Source organism: Clarias gariepinus, chromosome 9 (assembly GCF_024256425.1).
Source record: "Clarias gariepinus isolate MV-2021 ecotype Netherlands chromosome 9, CGAR_prim_01v2, whole genome shotgun sequence".
NCBI lineage: Eukaryota > Metazoa > Chordata > Actinopteri > Siluriformes > Clariidae > Clarias > Clarias gariepinus.
This window is the reverse complement of record NC_071108.1, coordinates 27,407,645-27,420,776: the sequence shown is the minus strand read 5'-3', so window position 1 is coordinate 27,420,776 and position 13,132 is coordinate 27,407,645. Positions and strand designations below refer to the sequence as shown.

The window sequence follows — 13,132 nt, the reverse complement described above, 5'->3', positions numbered from 1 at the left end:
ATGAACAATATATTTTTATAAGACAACTCTGAGGTAGTTCTACAATTGTGTGATGTTTTGTCACACAGCCTTAAAAAATTGAAATACCCCATATATTGGCATATAAATGAAAAATATCCTGTTATTTATAATGAGCCAAAAGGTATGTTGTTTGTCTCAAATGGAAACACACCATATAAACCAATAGTTGTTTATATTATTTTTTTTAATTAGTGGAAATAAAATAAAGAACATCAAGAATATTTTCATGAACCTGCTAGAAAACAAAACTATGCAGACATAATTTCAAATATGGAATGTATTTTATTTTTGTTTTGTCTGATTTACAGTCAGTTCAAATTTCACATAGGTCCATTCACTTCACTCACTTCTGCCTATGTATTAACACATAGTGTTTACAATTTCTTTGCACAGACCAGATATACAAAAGTCAATCGTGCAAACCTCGTGAAATACATTATAACCCGTGGGGTTTACAATTGTGTTGCTTACAACCCGTATGTCTTGACACCCCAGAGAGGATTGCATTAAGTCACTAACATTGTCTATTTCTAAATCCATGATCTGTGCTTACTGGCTTTTTCCCACTCTACAGTCAGTTTTGTAACTTTATGACTTGTGCATATCACAATAAATACATTTTAAAAGTATATATACAACATGAATGGTAAATCATTATTCAGTGCTCGAGACTTTGGACTCAGTGGTCTACCAGGGTCTCCACATGGTTTGAGCGGCGGCTTGTGGGAGAGCATGAGCTCTACTGGAAGTTGATCCAGTGATGCTCGCGCGGTTTGCAAGCACGGGGTTCGATTTCGGGCTCTGAAGCCTCTCGTGCTGGATGGAGTTGCGAGCGCTACACGAGCGGCAGGCTGACGAGCTCGAGGGTTTTGCCTGCTGGATGAAGTCGTGCACGCGCGCGCAGGTTTCATAGTCGAGGCTCGTGCGCGGGAGGAGCGCGGAGACCCGCTGCAAGCACGCTTCATAGCCCTCTCTGTAACTATCTGCCTGGGCTGGTGGGAAAAAGGGGGAAACAATATTAGATGTATTGAAACGGACCAAAAAAAGATATAAGATTTAAAAGGACATTTTGCAATTTTATTTTTTTTAAACATAAATTACCTTTAACAGGTGAAGACGGGAGCTCTCTCAGAAACCCGACGGTCATTTCCAAGATGTCTGCTTTCTCCAGCTTTGAGTAGCGGGAAGTCTAAAAAATAGAGGAAAAAAACATTAGTTTTATATTTTCATGAGTAAATAAAATAAAGTTTGTTTTAGGTCTTTATATAAGAAGTTCTTATGTTAGATACTTACATCATTGGCAACCAGAGGGACTATCAGCTCCTTTAACCTGTTGAGGCTCTCATTGATGCGCGCGCGCCTTCTTTTCTCCATCAGAGGTTTGAGAGTCTGCAACAAAAGAGGAACAAACAACATTAATGCGATGAAAAAAAACATGATATCATGTGGAAATAAGAAGAAATAAACAGAAAGTGCCCTCACCTTTCTCAGTTCGTTAGCCTCTTTTCTTTGAGCCACCGTCATTCTGGCGCTGAATGAATTTGTGGAGTCAGTAATGATGCAGGGAGTCATGTTTTGCTTTTAGATGCGAGCTCCTAGAAAATCAGAAGTGGTTTGTGGTTGTAGAGGCAGAAGTCCCCGCTTATATAGCAGCCCCAGGCGTCGGGGGGCGTGTCCCAAAGCTATTGTGGCCCATCTATTGTTGAGGAGGAGGTGAATCTGGAGACCCGCGCGCTTTTCCATAGCCATCTGCTGACTGGAGGATTGAGTTTTAATCTCAACTGGTGGCACGCGCCGTTCGGGCTGTTCAAAGAATGAGTGCATCGCGTTATTGTTGGATGTTTGTACGAATAATCTAGTTAGCATTTTTAACCGTAGTGTGCACTCATTAAATTAAATTAAATTAAATTAAATTAATAATGACACATTTAAAAGACTGACCTCTTATAAAACCATATTAAAAATCACATGATGAGAAACATACATGTGGTTGTAAACATTTTATGTTGGTCCACCTATTTTTGAAATGTGAAGATTTCACACATTGTGGCTCCTATAGGCAGGGCAGGTGATTTTATTTCTCAGAAGCACTTTTGGATTTTGTTCAGATGTTTTGTCTGTCCAGTTTTGTCAATTTTGTTAATACTATAAAATGAATCATTCTTTTTCCTCATGTGACTGTTGACGTGAAATTTACACGAAATGTGTGCCGTGTGTTTGGCATACTTGTGTGATTTCAGAGCACATGAACTTCACAAGTAATCACATGTGGCCAATCCTATGTGAAATGTATTTATTTTCTTCTATAATGGACATGTGGGCTTTTCATACATTTTAGTTGATCATATCTCATTGATAATACTCGTACTTTAATCACATATAATCTTTTAGCATCCTGGTATGTAATGTCTAAAAGCTGTGCATATAAATGTGGACAAACGTGTAGTTGATATAAATAAATAACAAAATTAATCAGTAAATAAATAAAAGTTCGGTTTAATCCAAACTGCATTTGTGGTCTATGAAATTACTTTGTTCTAGATATAAAGGTGACATGACTGCAGATGGCTCTGAGACAGGGGTCATGTATCTTGATCTCCAAACATTAAGCTACCCAAGCCACGCCGTCTGCATATACGTATTTGACGTTTGCATAAACTTTACAAAAATTCTGATTGGCTGAAATTGTTTGTCTAGTGACGCTCAAAATGCTACCGCCAAACTACTGTATGTGACTTCAGCTGAGTTGGGGGAGGGGGAGTGATCTGCAGGAACGACATGGGCTTTTATAAACCGACAAAATGCTTCAGTAGGTACTATGCTTGCATAATAAATGTTGTAACAAAATAAGTATATTAAAGTAATTTTCCCAACATGCGAATACTTAGATGGTTATTATATAAGATAAACCAATCATGTGTATTTTTTTTCTGAACCACACAAGACCGAAACAGTTCATCGTTATCAACGTCGCAGTTCCTAGATTCTGTTCTCACGCGCTCGGCACGAGCCATTAATGCGCGCCAGATGGAGAACTGCTCCTGCAACCTATGCGCGCCATCGCGCCACCAACCCCCATCAACTCTGTCCCACTTCTAACCTGTTCGGTGCACATATACATCAAAATTGTGGCATTGATTTTGGTGATTTTTAAAAGCAACGCATAACGAATAAAATTATTCTTGGAAGTAAATGTGGAGGATTTTATTGCTCTTGACCTGAAAGATGTCTCGCGCTGGTCTCGTGCTTAACGTTGGAACAGTTAAACTGTCCAGCTTTTTGCTGTCCGACTCCTGAGGGGAAAACACCCAAAGGATGATTTCAGTTTGACGCTATCGTGGTGCATATTTATGGCGTGGGTATACCATCTGTGCATGCTTTGTGTTAAGGGACAGATCTGAACCTTGCATGATAACTTGCATGAGGTTGCACGAGGAACTCAGGCAGATTCATACCAGGACCATATTTTGGTTACTTAGTCGATATATATTTAATAAACATGGCATTAATTATCATGATTAGCCTGCTTTAACTGTGTGTTAAGCTCAACTGCAATTTTAGCTACAAACTTTACCATATACAGTATGTTTCATATATACAGTAATACAACCCAGACTTTTTCCTAGTTTTAAATTGAGCTTGGATTGCTATTAAAATCTGAAATGCAAATACAAAATAACTTGTTACACTAGTTTCTTTTTAAATAGTAAAATTATTGGTTGCTATCCTGAGTGCAACAATTGATGAGCTGAAAAATATAACATGTCTAGCAAGTACAGCTCGAGACAATAAGAGTATTACAATGGCTCAAATCCCATCTGCAGCAGTGAGACTGCAGCAATGCTGAGCTACAATAAAAATATTGTTTTTGTATACTGGTATAAATTTTCTACTGTCATACATGTATACCTGACTGGAGGCATTAAGTGTGACCTGTAAACTGGTGACCGAACCAGGGGATCCTAACCCATGCCCATAGGGACCAAAGGCCAGTCTGTCTTGTCCAGTCCCACAGAAAAGCCAATGCAGCACAAATCTTAAACTGATTTCACAGATCTTAAACTAAGCACTCACGGGGTGCACCAGTCAGACATGTCTGATCTATGGACCACCCCAACCCACAACCCATAGCACCCTAAGGATCCGCTGTCAAATTCCTGGTGCTAGACAAATAGACATCTGGTGGAGTCATGTCCAATTAAGGGTCCAGAGCTGCCCAGGTAGCATGAGGGGAACCTACATACTACTGGTCATTATGTTTTGCTTTGTAATGTTTTGGCTGATTGGTGTATATGGGCAATTTAAATACCCCATAAACACCAATCAGCCAAAACATTACAAATGTTTTGACATGGGAGGAAAGACACCAGAGTACCTGTATGAAACTTAGGATAGGTGAAAAGCATGCCAACTTAAATTGGCAGACTGGCATGCCTGGCCTAATGTTCCATCACAATCATCAATGTGCTTGCTGAACATCCAGTTCTCAAACTACTGCATGTGCATTAGTGTGCAAATGAATCTCCTATTTGTTCCACCGCTCTAGGCAGGGCTTTCATTAGATTTGGGAGAGCATTAGTAAGGTTAGGCACTGATGTTATACAGTAAGTCCTGGTATACAGGCAATATTTCAGTTCATGCTATAGGTCTTTAGTGGGATTGACATTTGTGCTGGGCAGGTCACCTAAGTTGTTTCACACCAACAAGTTATTCAAAACCATTTATTTATTATGGACCTCACTTCGTGCAAAGAAACAGGCAAGTCCTGTTCAAAAATCATAATGCTACACCACCAAGACATTCTGGACAGAAAGGGTACAACAGATTCAGTATTTGCTTTGAGGATGCTGATGGAGAAGTATAGAAAAGGTCATAGGGAGTTGCACTGTGTCTTTGTAGATTTAGAGAAAGCGTATGCCAGGGTGCTAAGAGAGGAGCTGTGGTATTGTATAAGAAAGTCTTGAGTGGCAGAGAAGCATGTTTAACTGGCAGTGGTGCAGGACATGTATGAGAGCTGTAAAACAGTGGTGAGATGTGCTGTAGGTGTGACAGAAGAGTTCAAGGTGGAGGTGGGTCTACATCAAGAATCGGCTCTGAGCCTCTTCTTATTTGCTATGGTAATGGACAGAATGACAGATCAAATTTAAATTCAAATTTTATTTGTCACATACACAGTCATACACAGTGAAATATGCAGTGAAATGCTTATGAGGTTAGACAGGAGTATCCATGGACAATGACGTTTGCAGATGACATTGTGCTTTGTAGCGAGAGGAGAACCAGGTTTAGAAAAGCCTAAAGAGGTGGAAGTACACTCTGGAAAGCAGAAAAGTAAAGGTTGGCCATAGCAGAATACATGTGTGTGAATAAGTGGAACCTAAGTGGAACGGTAAGGCTACAGGGAGCAGAAATAAAGAAGGTGCTGGACAGCAAGGCGGGTACAAGCAGGTTGGAATGGGTGGAGAAAAGTTGCAGGTGTGTTGTGCGATAAAAGCGTATCAGCGACAATGAAAGGAAAGGTGTACAACACAATGGTGAGACCAGCAATGCTCTACGACCAGCAATGCTTAGACAGCGGCACTAAAGTAAAGGCTCTCACAGTATAGGAGGCAGAGTTATATATATATATATATATATATATATATATATATATATATATATATATATTTGAGAGGGATTAAATATGTAAAAGTTAAACTTTTTTTCTAAATAGCCCAGAGAATATTTGGCCAACATTCTTGGGGATAATCAAGATTTTTTTTGGCAAATGTGAGAATGTAAGAATAGACTGGGCTAAAATGGCATGGGAGAGTTCCAAGGCTAACCAAAAAGAACACAAAGACATGTTTCTTAGGGACGTTGATCTTCCTCAGCTCCCTGAGAAAGTAGAGTAGCAGCTCAGAGGTATTCACGTTTCAAGTCAGGTACTCCTCTTTCTGAAATCCTAGAAACCGGAGGTCAGCAACTCTTTCAACATAGTCCGCTTTGATGAAAAGTGGAGATATGTCTGTTTTCTTCTTCCTGTAGTTGATGATCAGCTCTTTGGTCTTTGCGGTGTTAAGGAACAAGTTGTTTTCCTTACACCAACCCTACAGTCGCTTTACCTCATTAGCCAACTCATCACCCCCAGAGATCAGTCTCACCGGCGTTGTGTGCGAACTTCACAATGATTGTCGTGGTGTTCTTGGAGTAATTTTGGTAGGCTGCCCACTCCTGGAAAGGTTCACCAGTGTTCCAAGTTTTCTCTATTTGTGGTGATAACCTTCAGTGTGGTTTGCTGAAGTCCCAAAGCCTACGAAATATGGTAACCCTTTCCAGGCTGATGCATGTAAATTACTTTGTTTTTCATTTGTTCTAAATCTGTCTGTCTGTCTGTCTGTCTGTCTATCTATCTATCTATCTATCTATCTATCTATCTATCTATGTATCTATCTATCTTTAGATTGTGTTGCTTTTTAAGATCGTTTAGTGACCAGGCCTGGATGTGGCAAGTGAAAATTTACCCAGCTTTTCAAAAATCACAGTTTAGCAAGGGGCAATTACTATTTCACATAGGGCCAGGCAGTTTTGGACAGATTTTTGCCCTTAATAAATAAATTCATTAATTAAAAACTTTATTTTGTATTTACTCTAGTTGTTTTTGTGTAATAATAAATTTTATTTGACAATCTCAATTTAAGTGTGAAAATTTTTTTATTACTTTTTTAGCAGTGTAGCATTTGCCTTACTGGCAACTTCTAATTCAGAATGCGTGTATTGTGTAAAATGTGTCCTCGTTTGACAGTGAGACATGGCTTGGGATGCTGTGCATAAAGCTCCTATGTGTAATCCAAAATATGGCCTTGATCTTCCCAAACCTAAACTAATGCTATGTTGTGAACATCTGTTCTTGTACAAGGATGTGCTGTGTGTAGAGTTGATGTGTGCTGTGTGTATGGTAGAGTGGCTTCTATGTAATGCATCTGTGGAAGACCTAAGCTTTTGTGGGAGATGTTCATGTGTGCAGCTGTCGTATTTGTTCAGTAAGCTGCATCTTCATGTTAGTTTTCTTCAATGTTGTTTTACATGCATTTAATAAATCTTAAGCACTCAAACATGATTGATTAGTGCATGAAAACAAGCTAAATTTTTTTGTGTTATTTGTTAGGGAACCCAACCTAAGCTCATAATCTTTCAGGTACATCCAACAGCCAGACATGTGTTTGTCATGCAAGCTTTTTTTTTTCAGAATGGCGTCAAGACTCAAATTTTAATTACATAAGAAACCCAAGCCAAACATCCAGCCGAATAAAGTGAACATCTGCTGATGTGTAACTTTAGGCAAGAACATTTCTTTTCCCCCTGCGCATTTTGTGACGCCATCTTTTTCCACCAATAGCATTGCAGGATTCATTCCCACTTCAAGCTTCACTCTGTTTAAGAAATGATGTGCATGTGTCTGTAGCCAATATGACAAAAGATACCGCCTTTACCGTTAACTGTTGATCCATGTTAAGCGCACACATGTAGTGTAGTCATGTATCGTGCGTTAGCAGTTCTATCTACAGTACTCAGTAGTGCGCATGCTAGAAAAGAAGCCGCGTTTTTTTTAAAAGCTGCTTCTCCCTGATGGCCTGTAGGCGCCTTTTTGGGGGGTCAGATTCAAAGCACGAGGACGGCACGAGCCACGCAGACAAAAGACCAGATGGCCCTGCAATTATAATGAATTATAGAGACGAGTAGGCTAACTCGTGCGCTTTTCATTTTTTATGTGATGATGAGTGGAAATGCAGTCTAGATGGATACATGCTAAAAATGCAAAACACAACATGTTTGAGAAATCTCTGGACAAAATAAGACCAAACCCAGGTTTTGCAGTGTATTTTGCGTAAGAGAAGAAAAACAAGGCGCTTAAAGCTTAATGTGAGTCGTTATTTTATAATTTGCACGTTGCTTAAATATATATATATATATATATAGTCTATATATATATATATATATAGGATTTATATATATTTCTATATTTATACTTCATACTTCATATTTATACTGTGCAATTGCGAGAAAGTCCCCTAGACGCATAGACAGGAGTGTGATGTTGCACGTTGTTTAGCAAAGGGCGGAGATCTGCCCCACCCACAGAGCGCGTGCCCTCGTCTTATTTGCGCTCGAGCCTCTCGACAGAAAGCGCGCTCGATACAATCGCACGCGCCGCATTTGCACAGAATGCACTGCATTGCTCATGCAGAATGGTGAGGAAAAGGATCGCACGTCTGGTAAGTCCCGGCTCATTGCATATTTCCATTTCTGTATTTTAAATTTGTAAACACATGGCTGTAATTGCATCGCTAGTTTTAAATTAATGTATTAGTCTATTACAGTAATGCAGAAGTGACGTGTTCTTGCTTTTTATATGCTTCTCGTGATGAAATCGTGTATGGTATGCAAGGTACACTGAAATGAATAATAATAATAATAATAATAATAATTATTATTATTATTATTATAGCTTACCACCATCATCAACTTATGATCCATGCCTTATGAGTTTTTTATATGGTTCTGTCCCTACAACAGAATGTTTATCAATAAAAAGAAACAATTAAAGAACCCTTAAGGAACCTTTATTACTTGTTGTTTATTAATTGTTTGGCAAATTTCACATGAATTATTTGCTTTCTGAAATTATAGAAATGTGAGAAAACTAAGATACCAGTGCACCCATCATCAAACAGAGGTAAGTCTTAAAGTGCTGCAAGAACGATGAACAAGAGCAAGAATTAAAAGAGTATCGAATTTGCCTTTTTAAATGATCTGTACAATATTTTTTTATTGTAGTACAAAATAATATGTTCCTTGTTATGGTATTTATGTTAACAATTTTATTTTTGTGTCAGAGAGAATTGTAGTCCTGAGTTATCCATTCACATTTCCAAGTTGATATTATGTAAAGATAATAATTTAAATTTTATTTATTTAAATTACATTTTGGAATAATTCCATTAAAGTGGTCTATCAAATATGCTAATACGTAGCTATATATCTTTAAAATAAATGTTGTAGCTTCATTTCTGAATGTGTAACTAAAGAAAAGAAAGAAAGAAAATGGCATTTTAAAAGGGTCAAATTATTGGGCTGAATCAAGCAAAGAAAGCACCTAAGGCCATTTGAAAGAACTGTAACTTTGTTAAGAACCCTGCAACAGTTTCAACATTATTAAAACCTAGAAGGATAGTAAACTTTGTTGAAGAAATGTGGTCGGGAAAAAAAATCATGAACGGACATCACTTAAACACTTGTTGAAGTTGCACGGTAAAAAAAATCAACAGTAAAAACCATAACTATGTTTAATAGTGAAAGTATTAGTATTTCCATACATACACAATGTAATGAGAACTCACAGGATTGGGACTAATTAGCTGTGTAAGAAAAAAAAAAAACACTTTGGTTTTTGAGACTTTTGAGACTAATCCAAAAGATTAGTCACAAAAGAGACTGATCTTTTGAGACTAATCCCAAAAAAATATATATTTTAAATTAATGATGTGGTGATGTGGTCTGATGAGTTCAGGTTGATTCTATTCCTGAGTGATGGGTGTAGAAGGGAAGGAAAGTTCATGACGCAAGGCACCCATCATGGATAGTGGCCACTATACAAGCCTCTGGAGGCAGTTTTATCATCTTATGTTGCTTTAGTTAGTCAGGTGTAGGCTCAGCAATGGTATGTGGGAATAAAATTAAGTTAGCTGATGATCTGAATGTGGTGAATGACAAGGTTAACAGTTCAATGAAGTTCTTTTTCCCTGATGGCATATTCCAGGTTCAAATTGTGAGCATGAGAAATCATTTTACAGAAGAACTGACCACTTACATTAAAGCTAAACTTGAAAGAAAATCTTGACATGTGCAACTTTTTTTTATACCCAGACAGTATATTTTCACATCTCTAACAAAAAAGTGCACCCTGTGGCATCATGAGCCCTGGAGGTTACTTGACCCCATTTTGAGAACCTCTATTAAAGGATATGGGTAACCCTGGGATTTGTACAATAATCTACAATTTAAGATACAGTTAACAACTGTGTAAAGTTTTGTATGTTCTTTCTAAGCTTCTTGCAGGTTTTCCTGTTTTCTTTCACTGTCCAAAAACATGTAATTAGATTGAGTGGATACACAAACTAAATGTATATGAGTGTAATATTGTGGTAAAAATGTGCACTGCAATGAACTGGTGTCACATGTGTTCATGTGAATTCTCCTGTCTTGTGCCCAATCTATGGTAATTGGTATCAAATCCACTGCACCCTCTCCAGGATAAACCAAGATGTATAAATGAATGATTTTGAATTACACCCCTTACCCATATGAATTATCATTAACTTCATAGTCAATTGATAATGATAGAACATTATTTATTGTGTGTTTCTGTGTGCGGGTGTGTGTGTGTGTGTGTGTGTGAGGGAGAGAGAGAGAAAGAGAAATAAACATATTTCTATCCTTTCTGGTGTTGTGTCTTCCTTGAACACGTTCACACACAAACAAAAATAAAATTATTTTCTCCTGGTGTCCTTGTTATTATTTTTTAAATAATTAAACAATGGCCAGTCGAAAAAATGCTTTTGACATTTTGTGTATATGTGCTTTTCCAGAAAATCAGAAAACATGATTACTTATACAAAATGTATTGAATACAAAGGTAGAACAATAGAATGTGCTGGGTACAACCTGCAAAGGACTGCATGGTAAATCAGGATAAGATAAATGAGCGAACTGGTACCCCATATTAAACAAACCAATATCTATCTATCTATCTATCTATCTATCTATCTATCTATCTATCTATCTATCTATCTATCTATCTATCTATCTGTCTGTCTGTCACGTACACATGATTTCTTTACACTTTAAACAAATCAAATGTGAATGAATGATCATTGGATAAATTATCAGATTTTAAAAGGAAACAAAATGCTTGCAATGTTTCATGCGTCATGTTTGTTATATGTAATAAGCCATAAGTTTGTTTACAGTCAAAATAAGCCCATATAGGGATAATGTGGCATATGCTAAAAATCGGTTTGCTTTTATGCATTTACATTTAGGCATTTGGTAGATGCTCTTCTCCGAAATGACTTACAAAAGTGCTTTGAAGTTTCCGTCATTTGATAGATCTTTACACAGGTTACTAGGTTACTAACTATAAGTACCATCAGTCAAACGCTGTAGAAAAGCATTTTTTATTTTATTTTTAGTATTTTTGTGAAATGTGTCGTGTTGTTGTTGTTGGGGATGAGTGGGGAGAAGAAATAAGCCAAATGTCTATGAAACAGATATATCTTTAGTTTATATGATAAATTATCAACTAATATAAAAATACAAATTATTCTTTTAAAACGCATAAGTAGCCTTGTTTTAAAAATGCAATCGCTGAAGTTTCCCGCCTCGCGGCCCAACATGGTGTCCGTGGGTAGTATTTAAAGCTCTCACTCTCACGCTCTGCTGTTTTGTTCTGGTGTGAGCTGCGAGAGCACCAGATGGCACTTTTCCGTTGGCGCTTTCTGACTCCTGACACTGATAATTGGAGGGAAATTTGAATAACTGTCACGCGCCTGACGCGTGCGACTTATAATTCCTGCAATTCCCACGCCATGGCTGCACCACGCTCAGCAGGCTAGAGCACACACAAAGAAACCATGCTAAACGGAAAATTCATGTTTTTTAGTGTCTTACAAAACGTATATAGTGCTATTACTTATATTTTGGGAAATGTATATGGATTTAATATTTTTAGAGAATTAAAAATATCAGTAATACTAAATATTACCTAAACAACCTATGGATTTCATTTAGTAAAAGTATTTTTTTTTACATCAGGATACTATTACATATATTGAAATAGCCTATTCGATATAGATTGCCACCCTAACATATTATTAAATTCAGATTAATCCTCTGTCATGTTTGTTAATGTTATTAAATTGCAGCAATTTGCATAAAATACCTAAATCACCCCAAAGACAAAACAGTGAGGCGTTCAATATTTGTCCACGCTTAGTGTAAATAGCGCAGACAGCATGCCCTGTGGTCTTTGGGGACTTGTTGCGCGCAAACCCCCCTGAGGGGTAAATGAGCCGCCATAAGAATGGCGCGTGCGGCTCAATATCTGTTAAGCGCATGAAGGGGGGCTCGTGAGTGATGGAGGATGGGGGTGGATAGAAGCGTGCGGCACGCGCCAGGCACGAGCGTAAATCCCCCTCCTTCTCCCCAGGGACCTTCCAACATACACCTGCGGATCGAGCTGAAGAATTAGGCTGTCGAATAAGCATGCATTGCATTATTCCATGGGAAATAATAAATAAATAAATAAATAAATAAATAAAAAGTATTTTGCGTAAGCATGAAAAATATTAATAAATAAAGACGTTGTGTGTTTTAGAGTTAAGAGTTTTGCGTATGCATGAAATAAAATATGACACAAACTGCTTTATGTGGGGTCTATAAAGGTATGAAAGAAATATAATGCTGACAAAGCCCCTCCTTCTTTTTTTTTTTTGCAAAATTTCCAAAATTGCGTATTGCCATAGATTCATTTATGCAAATGTATGCAAAGTGCTTACAAATCATGTGATTGCTATCTTTCAAACTGCGGTGCTTTGCTAAGTTTGATTTAAAATGTTTGGTGTCGCTTTACGTCATTTATTTGCTGAATCGGTTAATTTTTGCTTACATCTTGTTTGCTCCTCAAATAATATAATAACGGCACCTAGTCACGTGACTAAATATGTTTTTTTTTCAAAGACAAAGTTTGAAAATTGTTGTTAAAAATTGCATATTAAAAAACTCCCTTTTCAAAATTTAAGGCACTTATATTGGGAAATGTGTCGTGTTATACAAATTGCTTTAACTAGTATAATATTTGAATAATTGTTGGAACGTGTGATGCTTTAATTCTAGTGTGTTAAGGTAAAAGATAAGATGAATACATCTCACAGTTCAATAGACTATGATACGCATCAGGGAGGGGTGTGCAATAAGACCTATCTTTCAGTAATGTTAGTTAGAGAAAGTTATAATAAAATCACTGTTGCACTTTCATATCTTAAAAATGCAAACTAGCAAAATACGATACGCC

General features: G+C 37.4%; 1 protein-coding gene across 1 annotated transcript; it reads right to left on the bottom strand.

Moving 5' to 3' along the window:
- Positions 1-381: 381 nt before the first annotated feature.
- Positions 382-1,593, bottom strand: hes2.1 (hes family bHLH transcription factor 2, tandem duplicate 1). The gene is made up of 4 exons (XM_053504801.1): positions 1,504-1,593; positions 1,315-1,410; positions 1,123-1,210; positions 382-1,013 (listed from the first exon to the last, which is right to left on the bottom strand). Exons 1-4 carry the CDS (start codon positions 1,591-1,593, stop codon positions 709-711), a joined length of 579 nt encoding a protein of 192 aa, XP_053360776.1. The 3' UTR covers positions 382-708.
- Between the last annotated feature and the right edge of the window lie 11,539 nt (positions 1,594-13,132).

Coding starts and splice junctions, on each gene's coding strand:
- hes2.1 (XM_053504801.1), bottom strand. CDS start 1,593: ATGACTCCCTGCATCATTACTGACTCCACAAATTCATTCAGCGCCAGA. Junction 1,211..1,314: donor TCCCTCTGGTTGCCAATGAT/GTAAGTATCTAA, acceptor TCTATTTTTTAG/ACTTCCCGCTACTCAAAGCT. Junction 1,014..1,122: donor CCCGTCTTCACCTGTTAAAG/GTAATTTATGTT, acceptor TTTTCCCACCAG/CCCAGGCAGATAGTTACAGA.